Source organism: Diabrotica virgifera, chromosome 1 (assembly GCF_917563875.1).
Source record: "Diabrotica virgifera virgifera chromosome 1, PGI_DIABVI_V3a".
In the NCBI taxonomy this organism is placed as follows: domain Eukaryota; kingdom Metazoa; phylum Arthropoda; class Insecta; order Coleoptera; family Chrysomelidae; genus Diabrotica; species Diabrotica virgifera.
This window is the reverse complement of record NC_065443.1, coordinates 122,158,773-122,179,468: the sequence shown is the minus strand read 5'-3', so window position 1 is coordinate 122,179,468 and position 20,696 is coordinate 122,158,773. Positions and strand designations below refer to the sequence as shown.

The following is a 20,696-nucleotide window of genomic DNA, read 5'->3' as shown; positions in this document are numbered from 1 at the left end:
AAAACCATTAGAAAAATCGATGGTAAGACTCTATGGTACAGAGCTAGAAGTACAGATATACGACGGAGATGCAAGGTTGATAACATTAATAACTGGGTAAGAAACAGAAGAATAGAATGGAATGACCACATAAGCCGAATGACAACAAATAGGGTAATCAGGACAGCGAGAGACGGTTCTGTAGTACCTACGTTAGGCATGGTAAGCAGCATACGTTAGAATGAGACCCATTTTCAACAGTCGGGAAAAACAAAATACCGTCTGTTGAAATGCTACATATTCACAGTTCTGCTCTACTGAATGGAAGCGTGGACACTAACTGCTGCATCTACAAATCGGCTCGAAGCTTTCGAAATGTGGTGTTAAAGGCGCATCTTACGTATAACCTGGGTTGACCGAATCACTAATGTGGAAGTCCTGCGTAGAATGGAAAAAGAGTGTGAAATTCTCATCAAAACCCATCAAATCAAAAAAATTAGAATATCTAGGACTAGTATGATAAAATTGATCCAAATAATGGCATAACCCAGACATCCAAAGTGAAAGTTATCCTCCAACACCAAATTGTTCTATATGCTCCACATAATGTTCAGAAAAAAGTCACACCATTTTGAGCGTCGGGTTGGGGGGGGGGAGAGGGGGGAGAAATCGGTAAATTCGTAATTGTTTACGTTTTTCGTCAATATTTCTAAAACTATGCGGTTTAGCATGAACAACCTTCTATACAAAAATGTTCTACATTAAATTTGAAATAAAAAAGGTCCTATGCATAGTCCTTCTAAAATGAACGGTTCCAAAGTTACGGAGGTAGTATAGTGTAATTGGTCCAAAAAACGCCAATTAGTATGGTATAACGACCCAAACCCAGACATCCAAAGTGAAAGTTTTCCTCCAACACCAAATTGTTCTATATGGTCCACATATTGTTCAGTAAAAAGTTTGAGCGTCCGGTTTGGGGGGGGGTGAGGAGATGGAGGAGAAGTCAGTAAATTAGTTGTTTTTTTACGTTTTTCGTGAATAGTTCTAAAACTATGCTTTAGCGTAAACAATGTTCTAAACAAAAATGTTCCACATAAAATTTAAAACAAAAATGGTCCTATACATAATTGTTATAAAATAAACGGTTCTATAGTTACGTAGGGTGAAAAGTGGAGGTTTTCGATACTTTTTATATTATTTGGACAATTGATGATGATTTTGGGTGGTGAGGTTGACGTTTCTTCAAGGGCTTATCACTAACATACCATCGGCCACTGAAAAAGCAAATTTTATTTACAAAAAAATTTCTGTCATCAGTAATATAATATTATAAATTGCCCAAAAAATATAAAAAGTATCGAAAATCTCCACTTTTCACCCTCCGTAACTCTGGAACCGTTGATTTTATAACAATTATGTATTTGACCTTTTTTGTGTTAAATCTCATGTAGAAAATTTGTGTATACAACATAATGTACGCTAAAGCATAGTTTTAGAAATATTGACGAAAAACTTAAAACAACTACTAATTTACCGACTTCTCCCCCAACTCACCCCAAACCGGACGCTCAAATTGGTGTAACTTTTTACTGAACAATATGTGGACTATATAGAACAATTTTGTGTTGGAGGAAAATTTTTACTTTGGATGTGTGGGTTAGGCCTTTTTTGGACCAAATTATAATATACTATCTCCGTAACTTTGGAACCGTTCATTTTAGAAGGATTATGCATGGGGCCTTTTTTATTTCAAATTTAATGTAGAACATTTTTGTATAAAAGGTTGTTCATGCTAAACCGCATAGTTTTAGAAATATTGACGAAAAACGTAAAAAACTACGAATTTACCGATTTCTCCCCCTCTCCCCCCAAACCCGACGCTCAAAATGGTGTGACTTTTTTCTGGACATTATGTGGACCATATAGAACAATTTGGTGTTGGAGGATAACTTTCACTTTGGATGTCTGGGTTTGGGTCTAGTTTACCATACTAGACATGTAATGAGAAATCAAGAACATTACGGCCTTCTCCAACTGATTCTCCAAGGGAAGGTAAATGGTAAAAGAGGACCGGAAGAAGACGCAATTCCTGGCTTCAAAATTTACAAAAGTGGTATAACACGACTACCACTGTACCGCGCTGCGGTAAACAAAGTCAAGATAGCCATGATGATCGCCAACATCCGGAACGGATAGGTACTTTAAGAAGAAGAAGACATTAGGCATACCCAAAATAAGAGATAGGCAACTTACATTAGGTGTACTCAAAATAAGAGATAGAGGGAGCCAGGGAGCCAATTATTTTTTTTAATTAGTTGGTTTGATTTATAGCATAAGACATGACAGTTCAAATAAAACACTAGATAACTACAGAGAATGTAATGTCAACATAAATTTAAGTCCCTTTTTACATACAAATATTAATTTTGATCTCAACAGTTTATAAGAACAAAAGTAAGTACTTAATTAATTAAAAAATAATAAACCAGAATCAGCTGTTTCCTTCACATAAATATAAAAACTTTTTATTTTAGTCCCCTTTTTAGACCCATTTAACCCAATCTAAATTGTACCTTGTTTCTTCTTGTTTTCTCCCATAAAATAAAATAAAATCTGTTACCGTCCTTATTTCCTTAAATAACAAACCATTTGCCTGGATAAACACTCTGCAATCTTCCATAAATTTTGTCAAAATGTCAAATGATTAAACGTCAAATATAAAACTGCTACATAAATGTACTTCAATTACAATTACAACTTCTTCAAAGCCTTAAGATCGATAAACACATACAATTATTGTACTACCGGAACACCCTAGCAAAAGAAAAAAAAAACAATAAAAATAACTGAACTAACCTCTTAAAACTCAAAACCAATAAACTGACCAAAAATGACTTCAGCTTACCTTTAACATGCAAAAGGGTCCATTAAACAACTCTCAGCCTGGCCATTAACAAACATCAAATTAATATTTTGAGGTTTTCAAAAAAAAAAAAATCTTCACGTGCCCCAAATTTCCAGCATACCAACGGAGACCTCAATAAAAGAATTCCCAGCACATCCCACCAAAGGATTGAAAAACTACCATTTAACCATTACCAACAAAAACTCTACAACAAAAATCTTCTCTCACTAACTCACGCAAAAATCATATACATACATCCAAACATACACAAACTATACATCCAAGGACAAAATAATCATAATCGGTAACTAAATAACCAAAATTCAACAAACGTTAGTCGGCACACACAGTGGAGGCGGTTTCCGCTTACGGTTAAACCGCGCGGACCCGCTTTTAAACGTTTTCAAAAAGAATGCACGTCTTTAAATGTACACGAACATAGTCAAAGCAGGTCCGCGCGGGCCAACCGCTTCAACCCGCCTGACCGCTTTTGCTAGAATGAGAATTAATTTTTTTCCGCGCGGTTTTAATGTTTACTCGAATGAGAATTTAGTTTATTCCCTCTTTATAATAAGAATTAATAGTTCTCCATGGATTAATTTTATAAATTGTACATTACTTATAATAAACAAAAGTATAGTATTTTTACTACAAAAACGTTATTACGTAGGTCAAAATTTTTGACGTAAGAGAACTGTCAAAACATTAGAATGTGACTTTTCATTATTGCCGTGTTTATAATAAACATAGCAATAATGAAAAGTCACATTCTAATGTTTTGACAGTTCTCTTACGTCAAAAATTTTGACCTACGTAATAACGTTTTTGTAGTAAAAATACTATAATAAAGTCAATCTTATTGAAACCGTAATTTTGTGTGACTTAGGTATTTCTAAAATCATTCCAGTATTAACTATTAACTAAATAAGTACTTGAAAAATAAATTTACAACAAAACTACTTACCTCAATGTTATAACAAGCCTTTCTTCCGGAAGGATAGCCTGCTTATGTAAATTACACCAATTTTTAATTAAACGATACTCCTTCTTAAAGTGCCTATCCGATCCGGATGTTGGCGATCATCATGGCTATCTTGACTTTGTTTACCGCAGCGCGGAACAGTTCAGTGGTAGTGGTGTTATACCACTTTCGTAAATTTTAAAGCCAGGAAATGCGTCTTCTTCCCGGTCCCCTTTTACCATTTACCTTCCCTTGGAGAATCAGTTGGAGAAGGTCGTAACGTTCTTGATTTCTCATTACATGTCCTAGATATTCTAATTTTTTTGTTTTGATGGTTATGAGAATTTCACACTCTTTCCACATTCTACGCAGGACTTCCACATTAGTAATTCGGTCAACCCAGGATATACGTAAGATGCGCCTATAATACCACATTTCGAAAGCTTCGAGCCGATTCATAGATGCAACAGTTAGTGTCCACGCTTCCATTCCGTAGAGCAGAACTGTGAATATGTAGCATTTCAATAGACGGTATTTTGTTTTTAATGATATGTCTCGACTGTTGAAAATGGGTCTCATTCTAACGTATGCTGCTTTCGCTTTTATTATTCGCCGTTTAATTTCTGTTGAGTAGTCCCATTGGCTATTTAAATTCGTACCCAGATATGTATATTCCTCAACTCTTTCGATATTCTGTTGGTTGACTGTAAGTTGAGCGTATAATATTGGTTTTAACGATACTCCACTTTCTCCAAAATATATTTAATAGTCTCTTGAGTCATTCTAATATACTGGAAGAATCGTTCATTATCTTTTAATTTTTGAATAGATGATGATATTCTCCATAAATTAATCTTTCTCGATTAATAGGATGTACACCAACTATCTTTCTTTTCAGTTTAGTCAAAACAGAATCTAATGCAATTATATCGTCATCGGAAGACGACGTTTTGCTACAAGTAGTAGACACAACTGCCAAATTTGAACGATCTGTCTCGCTTTTACCCGTCTTCACTGTGTTACCATACCCGCGCGCGAGAACCGCGCGGTTTGCCCGTAAGCAGGAACCCGCTTTCACTATGTGTGCCGCCTTACTACCAAATTTTCAACCGTAATACTGATGACATTGGAAAACTTGAAATCGGATGCTGCAGACATATCAAAGAACTGAGAAATATTTTAAGCCCGCACTTCACTCTCGCCGAAGTCGATCGAGGTTCAACTTTGTCGGTATCGCACCGCTCTTTGTCGGTGTCGCACTTCGAACGAGTGTGTAGAGAGGGTACTTCGGACTTCGGTCAACTTTGGCGAAGTAACTTCGCCGAGAGTGTGGAGCCCGTTTAATATGTTAAAGGGACTCGTAAACGGGCTCCACACTCTCGGCGAAGTTACTTCGCCAAAGTTGACCGAAGTCCGAAGTACCCTCTCTACACACTCGTTCGAAGTGCGATACCGACAAAGAGCGGTGCGATACCGACAAAGATCCCTTTGACCAGACCGACAGAGAATGGAAGTAGAACGAAGTGAGGCGAAGTTACGCAAGGTGGCCGTCTACACTCTCGTACTTGTTGAACCTCGATCAACTTCGGCGAGAGTGAAGTGCGGGCTTTATATAAGCAACTAACTAACCAAGAGAGATCAATACGAATTTGTTCCTCTCGACAAATGGATAAGGAAGCCGAAAGAAGGCACCAAGATTGCTCCATTGTAGAAATAAAAGTGCCGTGATTATGAAGATAATGAGCAACAAATAGACATAACTACTTGGTATTTATATGAAAGCTACTATAAAAACTCTTATATTGCATGTTGTTGTGTTTAATGTATAGACCTATGTTATCTTAAATAACGAGAACTTAATTGATCATTAAAAACTTTCTACGTCGCATATCATTAATTGTTGTTATTTTAAGAGACTTTTGCGTTAAACAGAGAAGGTTATTAAAATTGTTATAATATAAAATACATATAAAGATTTGAAAATACATATAAAGGGTGATTCATTAAGAATGTCCAATCTGTGAGTTGTAGATTCTAGGGTGATTTGGGTTAAATAGTAACTATTTTTAGGTAGTGTACACCGTACTAAATTATGCTAAATACACGTTTCTGACTACTACCAAGGCGTACGACAGGTGAAAGTGAATGGTTGACCCTTTCCACATTCTACGCCACTGGCGGAATTACTATTGTAGCGCAACTTTTTGGTTCTCCAATACTTTATGTAAACAATGTACTCTTCATTCGTAACGATAAAGTCACTAGTTTTCGAGATAATATTATTTATTTAGTTCGAGATAGTATTTGCAGTTAAACATTAAGGGGCACAGTACTTAGTACAAAATAGCTGTTCCGTTTCATTTCCAACTTCAAATACAGTGAAGAGCGCACTAATAACCGGCAAAATAACCTAAAAGATGGAAAATATATAAGTTGTGAGATGAAAAGAGATGTAACTAGTAGAGGTGGAAATTATGGATATAAACGTATAAATTAACATTACATTACATAGTTTCCCCACCTTTAGACGTATCGGAGGAGTATGACAATTGTCACTGTGAGAGGAGAATTTTATAAAATACACCTGCCCGAGACGTCTAAAGGTGAGAAATTATGTAATGTAATATTAATATGTATACGTTTATGTATAGTATCAGTGTATTAAGTGTATAGTATATTAAGTATAAGTGTATTAGTGTATTAAGATAGTAAGTACACAATTTGATCATAAAGATATACACAAAATAACCTGGATCTCTCCTGATGGAAAAACGAGAAACCAAATAGACCATGTCCTCATTGAAAGAAAACACAACAAATCTGTGACTGATTGTAGAAGTTACAGAGGAGCAGACGCGGATAGCGATCATATATTGACAATAGTCAAACTTAAGCAAGAAATTCCCAAGCTAACAAGAAAAGGAACACAACGGAAAAAATTCCAATTAGAGCGACTCCAAGATAAAGAGGTAGCAAAAAGAACAGAGGAAGAGATAAACAAGAGATTGGAAAGAATCACGACCGGGAACCTAGAAGAGGAATGGGAACAAATACAAGCAGCTGTGATAGAAGCGGCAGACCTTAGCATTGGGAAAGCAGAAAAAGAAAATAGAGAACAATGGTTTGATGAGGACTGCAAAAGAATTCTAGAGCAGAGAAACAACGCAAAAATGGAAAATATTAGAAACAACACAGAAAAAAGTAACGAGTATTATAAAGAAAAGAGAAGAGAAGCTAAGCGATTATGTAGGAAAAAGAAGAGAAAAGCACTGGAAAAGCAACTAGAAATAATAGAAGAAAACTATGTCCAAAAAGAAGTTAAAAATTTTTATCAAGGAGTAAAAAAAACACGAGGGACTCAAAATAAATGCATAATGTTTTGCAGAAATAAAGATGGTATGTTGCTGGGAGACAAGACAGAAAAATTGAATAGATGGGCAGAATACTTCGGAGAATTATTAAACGATAAAGCCCAAACAGAAACAGAAATGCAACAGCGAGGGCAAGAAATCGAACAACAACAAATACAAGAAGCGGAACCACAACAAACACAAGCACCGACAGAAAGGGAGATAATAACAGTAATAAAGGACCTAAAAAATAATAAAAGTGCCGGAGAAAGCGGAGTTCCAGCAGAGATATTAAAGGTAGGAGGAAATATACGGCAGCAAAAAATAGCTGGACTTATAAAGAAAATATGGGACAACGAAAAAATGCCGGAGCAATGGAACACAGCACTCATCTGCCCAATTCACAAGAAAGGTGATAAGACCATATGTGAAAATTACAGAGGAATCGCACTGTTAGAAGTGGTGTATAAGGTATTAGCAAAAATTATAAGAACTAGATTGAAAGCTTATGAATCAGAGATAATAGGAGAATACCAGGCTGGTTTCAGACAGGGAAGAGGAACAACCGATCAAATTTTTTTGCTAAAGTTATTGCAAAACAATAGTTATGAACAAAATCTAGGATTACATATGCTCTTTATCGATTTTAAACAGGCTTACGACTCAATCTCACGAAACGGGCTATACGAAGCAATGAGAGCACTAGGAATATCAGAGAAACTGATACGATTAGTTAAAATGACGTTAACCAACACAGTCAATAAAGTCATGATAGAAGGCAGTTTTTCAAATCAGTTTAACGTCACAGAGGATTAAAACAAGGGGACCCCCTGTCAACAGACTTATTCAATCTAGTACTAGAAAATATAATTAGAGAGCCAATATCCAGACAAGCGGCACGATTCTTAACAGAAGACAACAGTGTATAGGTTTGCAGATGACTTGCTGTTTCTGACGCGTTCAAGAATAGAACTTCGAAAAATGTTCAAGCAATTTGAAGAAGAAGCAAAAAAATATGGCCTGACTATAAACCAAGGAAAAACCAAGTATATGGAAATGAGAGGAGAAAATGCTGAAGAAAATAAGTGGATTACTCTAAGGACAAATTACAAAGATTATAAATTTGAGAAGGTAACTGAATTTGAGTACCTTGGAGTTACAGTTACAAATAGAGGAGACGAAGAGAGAGATAGATAAACGGTTGTTAAAAGGTAGCAAAGCAGTAGGTTCATTAAACGCACTGTTGAAGGCAAAAAACGTGTCCAGGGCAGCCAAGATCCGAGCGTATGAAGCAATAGTGAGACCAACGGTGCTGTATGCATGTGAAACTTGGACAATGAACCAGAAAGTAGAAAAGAAGCTAGAGATTTGGGAGAGAAAAATATTGAGAAAAGTTTTTGGTGGTATAGAGGAGGGATAACGGGGAATGGCGCAGAAGAACAAACCAGGAGCTAATGGAGATGTATAAGAAATCTAAAATAACTCAGAAAATCAAGGCACAGAGAGTTAGATGGTTGGGCCATGTTTTACGAATGCCACAAGAAAGAAACGTCCTAAGAGTTTTATCAGCAGGAGAACAAGGGAAGAAAAGAAGAGGGAGACCACGAAGGAAGTGGTTTGATGCCGTCCGGACTGACCTAGAAGAAAATGGGTACAAGAAACTGGAGAGGACAAGTACAGGACCGCAAAAAGTGGAAGAAATTAGTCAAGACTATCGAAGCCAAGGGCCTCTAAGGCCTGTAGGGCTGTTATATACAGTATGTCCCTGTAAGTTGTATCCATATGGAAAACTTTTTTATTATTAATTTTACGAAAAAAAGTTATTCTTTATAAAAAGCTCTGCATGGTCCAAAAGCTAAGATTTAACCATCAAATATCAAATTTTTTTAATATTATACGAGGTATGTCAAAAAGTTTGAATTTCACTCAAGAGTAAAGTAGCTTTATTTTTCATAATATTGGAAATTACTATTATGAAAAGTTGTTTGGAATTAAAAACTATATTCTAATATGCAATTACATCCTTCTAATTGAAAAATTTTTTTTTGAGAAATTATGGATAACTATCATTATTTTTTCAGTTATTTCACTTCTGATAACTCTTTTATTATTAATTTTACGAAAAAAAGTGATTCTTAATAAAAAGTTATGGATGCTCTAAAACTTAAAATACAACCATCTTATATGAAATTTTATCAATTTTATACGAGGTATGTCAAAAAAGATAAATTTAGATCAAAAGTAAAGTACCTTTATAGTTCAGAATATTTCAATTAGAAGGATGTTATTACATACTGAAACATAGTTTTTAATTCTAAATAACTTTTCATAATAACAATTTTCGACATTGTGAAAAATAAACGTATTTTACTCTTGAGCGAAATTCATATTTTTTGACATACCTCGTATAAATTTGATAAAATTTGACAAAATATGGTTGTATTTTAGATTTTAGACCATTCAGAATTTTTTATAAAGAATCACTTTTTTTCGTAAAATTAATCATAAAAGAGTTATCTGAATTAAAATAACTGAAAATAATGTTAGTTATCCATAATTTTTCAAAAAAAAAATTTTTTCAATTAGAAAGATGTAATTGCATACTAGAATATAGTTTTTAATTCCAAACAACTTTTCATTATAGCAATTTTCAATATTGTGAAAAATAAAGCTACTTTACTCTTTAGTGAAATTCAAACTTTTTGACATACCTCGTATAATATTCAAAACATTTGATATTTCATGGTTAAATCCTAGGTTTTGGACCATGCAGAGCTTTTTATAAAGAATAACTTTTTTTCGTAAAATTAATAATAAAAAAGTTTTCCATATGGATACAACTTACAGGGACATACTGTATATATATTATGTATACAGTGATGAGCACGCTTATAACCGGCAAAATAGCGCAAAAGATGGAAAACATAGTACATTGCGAAACAAAAAGAGATGAAACTCGTGGAGACGGAAATGATCGTTATAAACGTATAAATTAATAACATTACATTACATTCTACATTACATAGTTTCTCACCTTTAGACGTATGAGAGGAGTATGACAACTGTCACTGTGACAGTAGAATTTTATAAAATAGTTCTGTAACAGACGTCTAAAGGTGGGAAACTATGTAATGTAATGTTAATTTATAAGTTTTTAACGATAATTTCCACTAAGTTTAACAATAATAATTTATTCATCAATATTAAGTACAAACTTTTTCAATATTTAATAAAGTGAATAAAATAACCCGAAGGTTTCCAAGAGGTGTGGATAGGTACAACTGTTTCGGTAAATAGGATATATAATAATAAATAATAACATACCAACGTAAATAACATAAATAACATAAATAATAACAATATACAGTAAATAGATAAGTTTTTTTTTAGAGTTATAGTTTGTCTAGAATATATAACTCAGAGATTGGACATTCTTAATGAAACTCTGTATAAATATGGAAAAATATAGTTCGGAAAGAAATTCTAATCAAGGATTACGATGCTTTTGTTTTAACCTTCCGGAGATCACAGACATGTTCTAATTACACATATAGTGAGGACGTTTGAGTTTAATTTTCTCGAGAATGGGCGACTTTAGAGATAAATCCCGAAACAGGTCGATTATTCGACACCTGATATGAAAAACATTGTAACTCACTTTTGCTTAGTTTACAGGAGAGCGATTTAAAGAAATTTCCAAAACATTTTATTTTTTTACTGGGTCAGCTTTTATATTTTTTGTAATGTTCTTAATCCATATTTTATAACTTTTTCTCAGCTTTTCACTTTTACATATCACATTGTTGTCAACATTACTGGTCCTGATTTAGGTCGAGTTACAATCGCAAATTTTTTTAGAATTTTAGGTGAAAATCATTGTAAGTGGTTCATACAATGATATTTCAACACAGTAAGTTTCTTTGGTTATGTGCATATAAATTGTAACTAATCAGTAAATATCCAAATAAAGAGATTATAATTAATTTATTTTATTGGTTTTACTTAAAACGTGATTTTTTTGCTCAGACAAGTAGTATTTAAGAATTTACGTCATACATATTAACAAGAAGTAGGTAAATAAAATAATATCTTTTAGATTTATTTATTACAAAATGAACATTTACAATGTTCTTCTGAAGCTATTTCTTTGTGGCATTTTTATAATAAACTATTTTTAATGGGAAATAAGCCACAATTTTACCAAAAAAATGATTTTATTAACGTTTCGAAGCCCAAATCGGGTTTCGTTGTCAAAATACAAAATACTACTAAAATAAACCAAATGTTGTTGCTAAGTAAAAAAATTCTTCTAATAATTTATTTAATCTTAATAAAATAAATTTAATGTTAATAAAATCATTTTTTTTTGGTAAAGTTGTGGCTTATTTCCCATTAAAAATAGTTTATTTTAGAACATTTACAAATTATAAAACAGTTTATATTCTATTAAAAAATAAACAAAATTAACCCGATGCAAACTTTTATTCAGAGTCATCACCCGAATATTCCGTTTGTTGAGAGTGGGAAAGATTTAAATAAAAACTGCAATATTGCTCTGGTATAACTTTACCAGAGCACCAGAAAACTTGGCGTTTATCTATATCTAAATCCCAATTCGGTATTTTCTTTAACATTGATTTAAAGTCCAAGATGTCATTTTGAATTAGTTCTTTCAAATCGTATGGTTTTCCTGTGACTTTAGCACACCTTATCAGTGTATACCACTTTTGTGGTACATAAAGAACTTGGTTCTTTTTTCTTCGCTCAATAAGGGCGTGCATTGAATCACCCTCAGATTGAGAGTGGCCCACCTCAAAAAACGTGTGTGTAATATTAATATTCATGATCTTAGCTGCATAAATATACATTAAAAATATTATCCGATTTCGATTTTGTCCTCCAGAACAATCTGAATAAAATCTAAACTCTAATGCTCCACCAGCAACTTTTCTCTTAATAAAATCAAATAGCGCACTACTTATTTCATTAGGCCCCTTTTTACCTGTGGTTTCATCCCATGCATAACAATAACCTTCCGCAGATCCAAGATCAAAGATAGTAAAGTTATACACTTTAAACTTCCTTTTATAATAAAACAATGATACCTCTGATTGGAGCGTAGTTAATATTTTTTGCAAATCAAAGCAGGCAGTTACAACCGTTTCTGTTTTCTTAGTGGTCTTAGATCTTTATCGCGATTTTTGGTTTCACGTGCAACACATTTATTTGCAATAATATGTAAAGCATACTCTTTTTCTATTTGGCCTTTCTCTGCTTTAGTGTTGTGTAGATTGCAAGTAAGACACATATCTTTTTTCGATGCAAAAAACCGATATTAAACTCAGTATTGAATATGTTTCTGTACTGACTTTTGGTGGCTGGTTTATCGCATGGGTGATTCTCTAACATCCATTCATTATATCGTGAATACAATTTGGGAAAAGTTAGACTCATCAAAATATATCTTACTTGTTCTTTGCCTTACGTAATGGGATTCTTTTGCTGGAACAGAGTTTATATGCGCACGAATCGAATTTTTAATACTTTCGTCTGCAGCATTTGCCCTGTTCTTGTGGCGACCATACATATCTCCAGGTATACGGCCTCCGCCTTCATGACTATCAATTTTTTTGAATAGTGTAGTTAACCACATATCTGTTATGTTAAAAATGTCCAAAAATGTTTTCTTACAAACTTGAAGTCAGTGTTCTGCCAACTGCAAATTATATTCATATGTCCAGTGTCTTCTGGACTCTTTTAGCTTTGCAACTTTCCTCTCTTGTCTGATAACATAAATATTCTCTTTGTTGGTCATGATCAGCCATTGCCCAAAAATTATTAAATAAATTGAGTCTATCATTTTCTGATAATTTCGATTTTTCTGATACATTTATCGTTACATCCAGGTCCCAGTTCTCTAATTTTCGATAATTTTCTAGTTTTCCCAGTAAATTCTTGGTCAGAGTTCCTCAGTTTCTTTAAGACATTCATTTTCCAAACACTAGGATCCTTTTGTCTCTTCCTTCTAAGATTTTTCTTCTTGGGGTCTTGTTTTTTCTTAGCAGACGTATCTAATGGTGAACTTGTATCTTCGGTGCATGTAGAAGTTTGCACTGTCGATGTATCTTGAGCGTGCAATCCACTGTGACCATTGATTATCTGAGTTTCATCAGTAGAAGTTAGTTCAGCAGTGAATGCTATAGGTGTTATTATTTTTGTTTGAAATTCTAAACTAGTACTTTTATGTGAGTTTTTACGATTTGAGGCATGCTTACTGTGCTCAGCAGTTAATAATATAGAATTTACCTCCTGACTATATTGAGTTACAATGTTGTTCATCGTAATATTCCACTACCTTGCTTTCTTGTATCGCAACTTACAATGCAGTTATAAAATCTTACTCAATAAATGTTTCGAGAAAAACATTGTATCCCATGTTACAATGTTTTAGTAAAAAAGTTTCATCAATAATAAAAAATTTTAATATTGTAACATTGGTTACAATGTTTTTTCCACCCAGTGATAAAAAATTTGCACTTACAATGAGGTTATTTTGTTAAATAACTTTATAATTACATAAGATAGGATAAATGTTCTTAGACCAAATTGAAGGTTATCGTTTAGAGATGCTATTTAAGCCATAGTTGAAAAACATTGTAAGTGGAGATACAATGTTTTTCATATCAGGTGTCGTATTATTTTTAAATTATAATTTTTTGGCATATATATCGTACTAGTGACGTCATCCATCTGGGCGTGATGACTCAGCTCCATGTGACAGCTCAGTTTTCAGTGTTGTATTGTTACAAAAAATGAACTTTAATTAAGTAACGGTAGAATACATGACTTCCTTCGTTTTTTTATTCATTTTTTTTTTGCTAAATTTGCTAATCTCTACAAAATTTAGCTTTTTAGTTTAGTACCGATTAAAATTATCAGTGTGCGGTTTTTGAATTAATTTACATTCCTTGCAGTGAACAAAAGCATAATTTCATAGCCTATTGATTATTTTATCTCAAGTTTATGCTCAACCTTGACCCTGACCAGTGGTATAAATATTGTTTTGAACTATCTTTAGATGATAATGAAAAAACATTTCCAAGTTTACAGTTTTTTGTATAAAATTTGTTTATAATAATGTTTTAAATGGACTTTATTTTTACTGTTTAAAACTGGCTCCACAATTATTATATAAAGATTATTCAACGATTAGAATGGAATATAATGATTTAGTTACGTCTCAGGATTTGGTAATATCAAAAACATGATAAATAAATTTTCTATTTATCACAAACGAGCATAAATAATTTATTCTATGATGTAGATAAAAAGTATTCATCAAAGATATGTCAAGTTACAAAAAACAACAGCTGCACTAAATGCACTGTTAAAATATATCAAGAATTATTACTGTCAATATTAAAAAATTAGCTAAATAGGAAAATATTATACAAAGCAGTTGGCAAATTATCCATTAGAGATAATCCAGCACGTGCTTCGGACTCTGTGTAGAGATTTGATTATTCCTTTCTTGATGTTTACGTTGTGATTGGAGGTTGTAGTTGTGGTTACACTTAAACAGCCACTCCAACCACAACGTAAACATCCAAGAAAGGAATAATCAACTCTCTAGACAATAGAGCCCGAAGCAGCTGCTCCAATGAAAATACATTCCAGGAAGAAAAAAACCTGCTAACAAAGGTCTTGACAAAAAATGACTACCCGGTGTCATTTATAATCAAGGAAATCCACAAGATTGAAGAAGAAAAAACAAAATACCACAAGCATTCCAGAGACATCCAAAAGAAGGAATTCAAAGATTAAAACAATACCAGCAAAGGGCTCATCAGTAAAAATGAAAAGAATAGGAAACAAATACAATATAATAGGTCTGGATCCCGCGTATGAAAAAAAAAGTTGAATAATAGCAAGCTGAAAATTTGTTAATAGCTTAAGGGTGTCTAGTCGAATAAACTTTGATATGTGTGAACACTGGAACAGGGGTAGTTTTAATTGTGGAACAGGTTAAAAATTTGGAACGGTCACAGCACGAAAACGGCACATTTATTTTGTCGGACAGAACAGACTTAAACTCTTCGAACAGAGATTAAACTCTCATGCAAAAATCAGACTGCTATTTATCACCAAATGGGCGTTTTAATGAGTGGAACATGTAGAATATGTCAAATGACAGGAATTATGACAGGTAATAAATAGCAGTCTGATTTTTTCATGAGAGTTTAATCTCTGTTCGGAGAGTTTAAGTCTGTTCTGTCGGACAAAATAAATGTGCCGTTTTCGTGCTGTGACCGTTCCAAATTTTTAACCTGTTCCACAATTAAAACTACCCCTGTTTCAGTGTTCCCATATATCAAAGTTTATTCGACTAGACACCCTTAAGCTATTAACAAATTTTCAGCTTGCTATTAATCAACTTTTTTTTCATACGCGGGATCCAGACCTATAACAACAACATTCAAAACAACCAGAGATCTATCCTGTCCAAAACCAAACCCAACAACTAGTGATGTAAAATTTCCGAGAATATTGGAAATTTTCGGAAACTTATGGAAATATTACATTTTAATTAAAATTATTATAATAAATTATACAAATCAATAGTTAGCTTTACTTATTGTTGTGGTATTACGACTACAGAAAAAATCTCTTGAAAATTAAATGTCCAAAAATACTAAAAATTTATTTAACTTAATTTAAAAAATACTCTGAATATTTGTTATTAGTCATTAGGTATAATTTTAAAATAAAAAAGTTATTTTATTAAAAAAAATACTGAAGTGCAGCTATACACTGCATAGCTAATATGCTCTTTACCAGTGAGGCTTTGTCCTGTTAAAGAAGAATCAAGTAAGTTTGCAGCATAGTGCACAGGCTTCACTGCCATTTTTTTTCTAATTTAGATAAGCATTCCTTTTCCTCAGACTTACTGATTGGAAGTAATGGAATATTCTAGGTAATGGCTATTTGTATAACAAGGGAGGAAAGTGCTACTTTTCCTCCCGAGAATGGAGTTTACTGCCCGACGCGTAGCGGAGGGCAGTAATAATTCGAGGGAGGAAAAGGCACTTTACTCCCATGTTATACATATGATTTTTCCACCTTCCTCAAATATCAAGTAATTTTTTCATTTTTAGATAATTTATTTATGTGACTAACTGACAAAATTTATTAGAGCACTAAAACTAACAAGTATGTACAGTATAACTGACAACTGTCAAATAAAAGTCAATTTATTAATGTAAATATTGTTAAATCAAAATAACAAATTACTGTTTTTACCATTCTGCAAAATACAGGGTGCTCTATAAATAAACGTTAAAATGTATAGATACTTACGTAATAGCTAATAGAATATTGTATAGGGCGTCAATAAGTTATTTTATCAATGACATACCATGACGTCACTTTTATTTTTCCTCCCTAGGGAGGAAAAGTACGACTTTGCTCCCTACAATCAGGTCAGGAAAAGTATACTTTCGGTATAGGTAGGTGGAAAAAATATTTTCTGTATCCTGAAACATATTGCCTTCCAATAAAGTACCTAATCCATTTCACAATTGGTGTTAGAGCAACTGCTACTTTTTGCAACTTTATCGAAAATATTTCATCATCCAGACAGTTCTGTTTAAAATTCCGTGAAAATTTTAAATTTTCTCCCTCTATGACCATAAGTATCGGTAAAGCACTTTTAGACGCAATAATGTTATTTATACAATTAAGGATTGAACCCCATCTAGTTTTTACAAGAAGTTTTAATGATCTAAGTTTATGTATTGTAGTTTTGAATTTTTTCTTTTTATTACCTATATTACAATCACAATAAAAATTCGCTAGAAATAAACAAAGACACATTGAATGTTCGAGGAGGACTTTGATGATTTGGAAGATTGTTGGGAAATTGATTATTTGGGAAATCATGATTTACAATATTTATGTACATTGTAAATCCCAAATCATGATTTGCAAAGTTTATACATTATAAATCATGATTCGGGAGTACTCCTCTTAACATTCAACGTGTCTTAGTTTGTTTATTTCTAGTGCATCTTTATTGTGATTTTAGTATAGTTTAGACATTTTTAGTATAAAAATAATGAAGGTAATGATCAAAAAAACGTTCCACTTGGCAGTGGTATAGGTTCGCCGGCCATGTGAATTAAATAGCGCTATTTCCGTGTAAATTCAAATTACGTCACTGACTCGTTATGTCCAAAAGGCTCTTGGGAAATATTCTCAAAAGTGCTCGGAAATATTATAGAAAGTTCTCGGAAACATTCTTGAAAATTCTCGGAAATATTCTCGTGAATTTTCCATTGAAAGTTTCCGGGAATATTCGCGGTCAGGAGAAAATTTCCATTTTTTATAGGCGAATATTCTCGGAAACTTTCTAATGTTCGCGAATATTCGCTTGGAAGTATTCTCGACTCACATCACTACCAACAACACACAAGAAAGATCCAAAAACTGCATCTACAAAATACCCTGTGAATGCGACAACTTCTACGTGGAAGAACTTTTGGTGAAACACCAAGGAACGTAACTTTAAAATTTCCTTGGTCACTAATAGTCTTATTCTTCTTCATAAGGTGCCATGCCCCTTTTTGCAGAAGTTGGCTATAAAAATGTTTACAATTTCCTGAAATCTTTCTGTATCGGCTGCTGCGCCAAATAATTCTACTGTTGAACCACACCATTGTCTAATATTACGCAGCCATGAAAGTTTCTTTCGACCAATTCATCTTTTCCCTTCACTTTTTCTTGTATTATAAGAACATCTTCATTGGAGGTGTGTGAAATCCCCGATATTTTTAGGATCCGCTAATATCACCATAATTCGAATGCTTCTAATTTGTTAAACATTGTGGTTTTTAATGAAAACATGTTTTTAATTTCAAAGGAGGTTACTTATGAAACCAACTAGTATATGTATGTAAATATTACACAAATAATTAAATATTATTTAGCAAGTTATTATACCATGTTATTATACCGTTGGTTATTTTTTTTATAGACCGTAAAGTTGTCATTTAACTTCCCATTCTACGGCCACTTGATCAAGAACGTGACGATAGCAACGGGAGGTTTCCTCTACACTGGCGACTACGTTCATTCCTGGCTAGCAGCTACCCAATATATAGCACCTTTGATGGCGAACTTCGACACCAGCTTATCCAATGAAAGTTTCATAAAATACGTCGACAACGGCACCGCCTTTACCGTCGAATGGGAAAAGGTGACGTTGCAGGATAAACCAGACGATGGAGAATTTACCTTCCAGGTTACTTTGTTCAATAACGGAGATATAGTGTTCGTCTATAAGCATGTACCCCTGCTCGTCGATCAGATTCAAGAGTTGCATCATCCTGTTAAAGTTGGACTCTCTGATGCCTACATTATGGACCAGACTGTATTCTGTAAGTATATTTTTCAATTAGATTAGATTCAAGATATCCCTGTCCCTTACTTACTACTGACTAATGAGAATCATTGTTTGTTCTCTTTCAATAACAGCTGTTTGTATGTTTACAGCAGATAGAATTTAACAAAAATATACCATTATAAGCAATCCCCAAGCTCTCTCCCGTCAGAACTATTTATAGATAGCTTGATTATAGCTATAGGTTGTCTTCCAGGCAATGTAGAGCTATGACTGTGCAATGTCTCTTTTGATTACTTGTCTCTTCCAATTCTTTACTTTTCTGTCTCTCTGGTATTTTGCATAGTTCCTTTTTCTTTTTCTTGGTGTACCCCATTTTGTTTTTTTGTCTGGTATTTTAAACGTTATCCTTTTAATTAATCTAGACCCTAAATTTGCTCTAGGTGTACCAGCTACCATAGCTATATTGTTTGATTAATTTTTGACCCCTTATATACATTTTAAACTTTTGCCCTGTGTTCTTCCCTTTTATCAATACTCTGTTTTTATTTCAACATCAATTCTTCGAAAGTCTTTTTCTTTCCCATATCTCTATTTTGTAACCATATGGGTCGGGGGGGGGGGGGGGGGGCGAACGATGAATGTCAACTTTTGGCCATTTTGCGATTTTTGTTCAATCTGTTAGCTTAGAAAGAGTACTATCAACCTGTGAATGGCCAATGGAAAATAACGATGAGAATCGTCTTAAAAACACGTCACAAGATGAGACGCAAGGGGGAAAAACGATGAATATGTAAATAACTTTGTTTCTCATTTTACCGAAAATGCTTCCAGATAGACATTCATCGTTCTTCCCCCTGACCCTTCATATAGTAGTGTCATATCTACCCTTTACCTATGCCCAATAATAAGAGATTAGAATACATATGCAACACACAATACCCAAAACAAATCAGAACATTCCCATACACGGAACTGTATAAAGCACATAGAAATAATACAGAAACACACAGAATAATCAGAATTCGAGGTAGCATAGGGCATAATACATCGACCCTCAAATCTTTTTAGCCGAAGCATTGCTGGTGCCTACAACACCATGTCCAAGTATATCAACCTCAACCTTGACAACACATAACCTCCTCAACAACCGGCGGTTATACACTCTCGAAGTACAATTTTTCTTAATAATCTTATTGAATACTATTTCCGGAGTGTAAATGTACTTGTCATTAGAGGTAACTGTGACTAATTCTATATAAACAAAATATTTATTAAATAAAGTTTCATCTTCCCATAATTTCCACCTTCTCTAAAATCAAATATTTTTTATTGGCTTTGCATCCTATAAAAGTGCCTCATTTTAAAATATTCTTCCTTTTCTTGGACTGTTCTTTTTTTTATTTATCTTTTCGTATTTTTTCATAACTACGGTTATTTTTATTTATTTAGCGTATGGACTTTCACAGTACGATAAATACACAAATCCACAGAGAACGACAGTTCTCACCAGTGGCGCACAACACCCCTACAAGCGACACTATATATCAAACCTGACTGAATTGAAAATTGGGCTAAATCCCATCTTAAAGTTTAGGAAAAGACTCGTCCATCCATATGTTACCTCTCCATTTTGGTCCAAGGGTGTGGATTTTACGGCCCTTCCCATTTAAAGCCTGTTTTTCGTTCTCGTCCCCAAAACTCCCAAAAATTTCAAAAATTTAAGCCCGACCTTTACGGCTTCTGATAGCACAGATCATTACCTTTCCAACGCATGTTTAATTTTGAAAATCGGTTATACCATTCAAAAGTTATCGAGCTCAGAAATATGACTCAATTTTTATTTAAAAAATGGAAAATGTTTGTGGATATGTATGTATGTATGTATGTGTGTGGAAAAGTTACACCGATCTGAATTTTTTTTTCTGTGTTCCAAGAAGGTGTGAGGGCCGATTCAGAACCGGTCTAATTTTTGACTTCTAACTACCCGTAAGCCAGCTACAGGACTAGGTAGATACAAAATAGCATATTTTTTGGGCGTATATATCTTAAGTTCAAGGAAAGACAGGAAAACCGCAAATACACCAAATCAATAGGATTGAG

The 20,696-nt window shown here is 33.5% G+C and overlaps 1 protein-coding gene across 1 annotated transcript in view; it reads left to right on the top strand.

Moving 5' to 3' along the window:
• LOC114324354 (plexin domain-containing protein 2) overlaps nt 1–20,696 on the top strand; it is a 168,759-nt gene that overhangs the window by 113,247 nt on the left and 34,816 nt on the right. Inside the window, exon 5 of the mRNA XM_028272158.2 lies at nt 18,228–18,630. Within this exon, the coding sequence (XP_028127959.1) occupies nt 18,228–18,630 (403 nt within the window). The remainder of the gene's footprint in view (nt 1–18,227; nt 18,631–20,696) is intronic.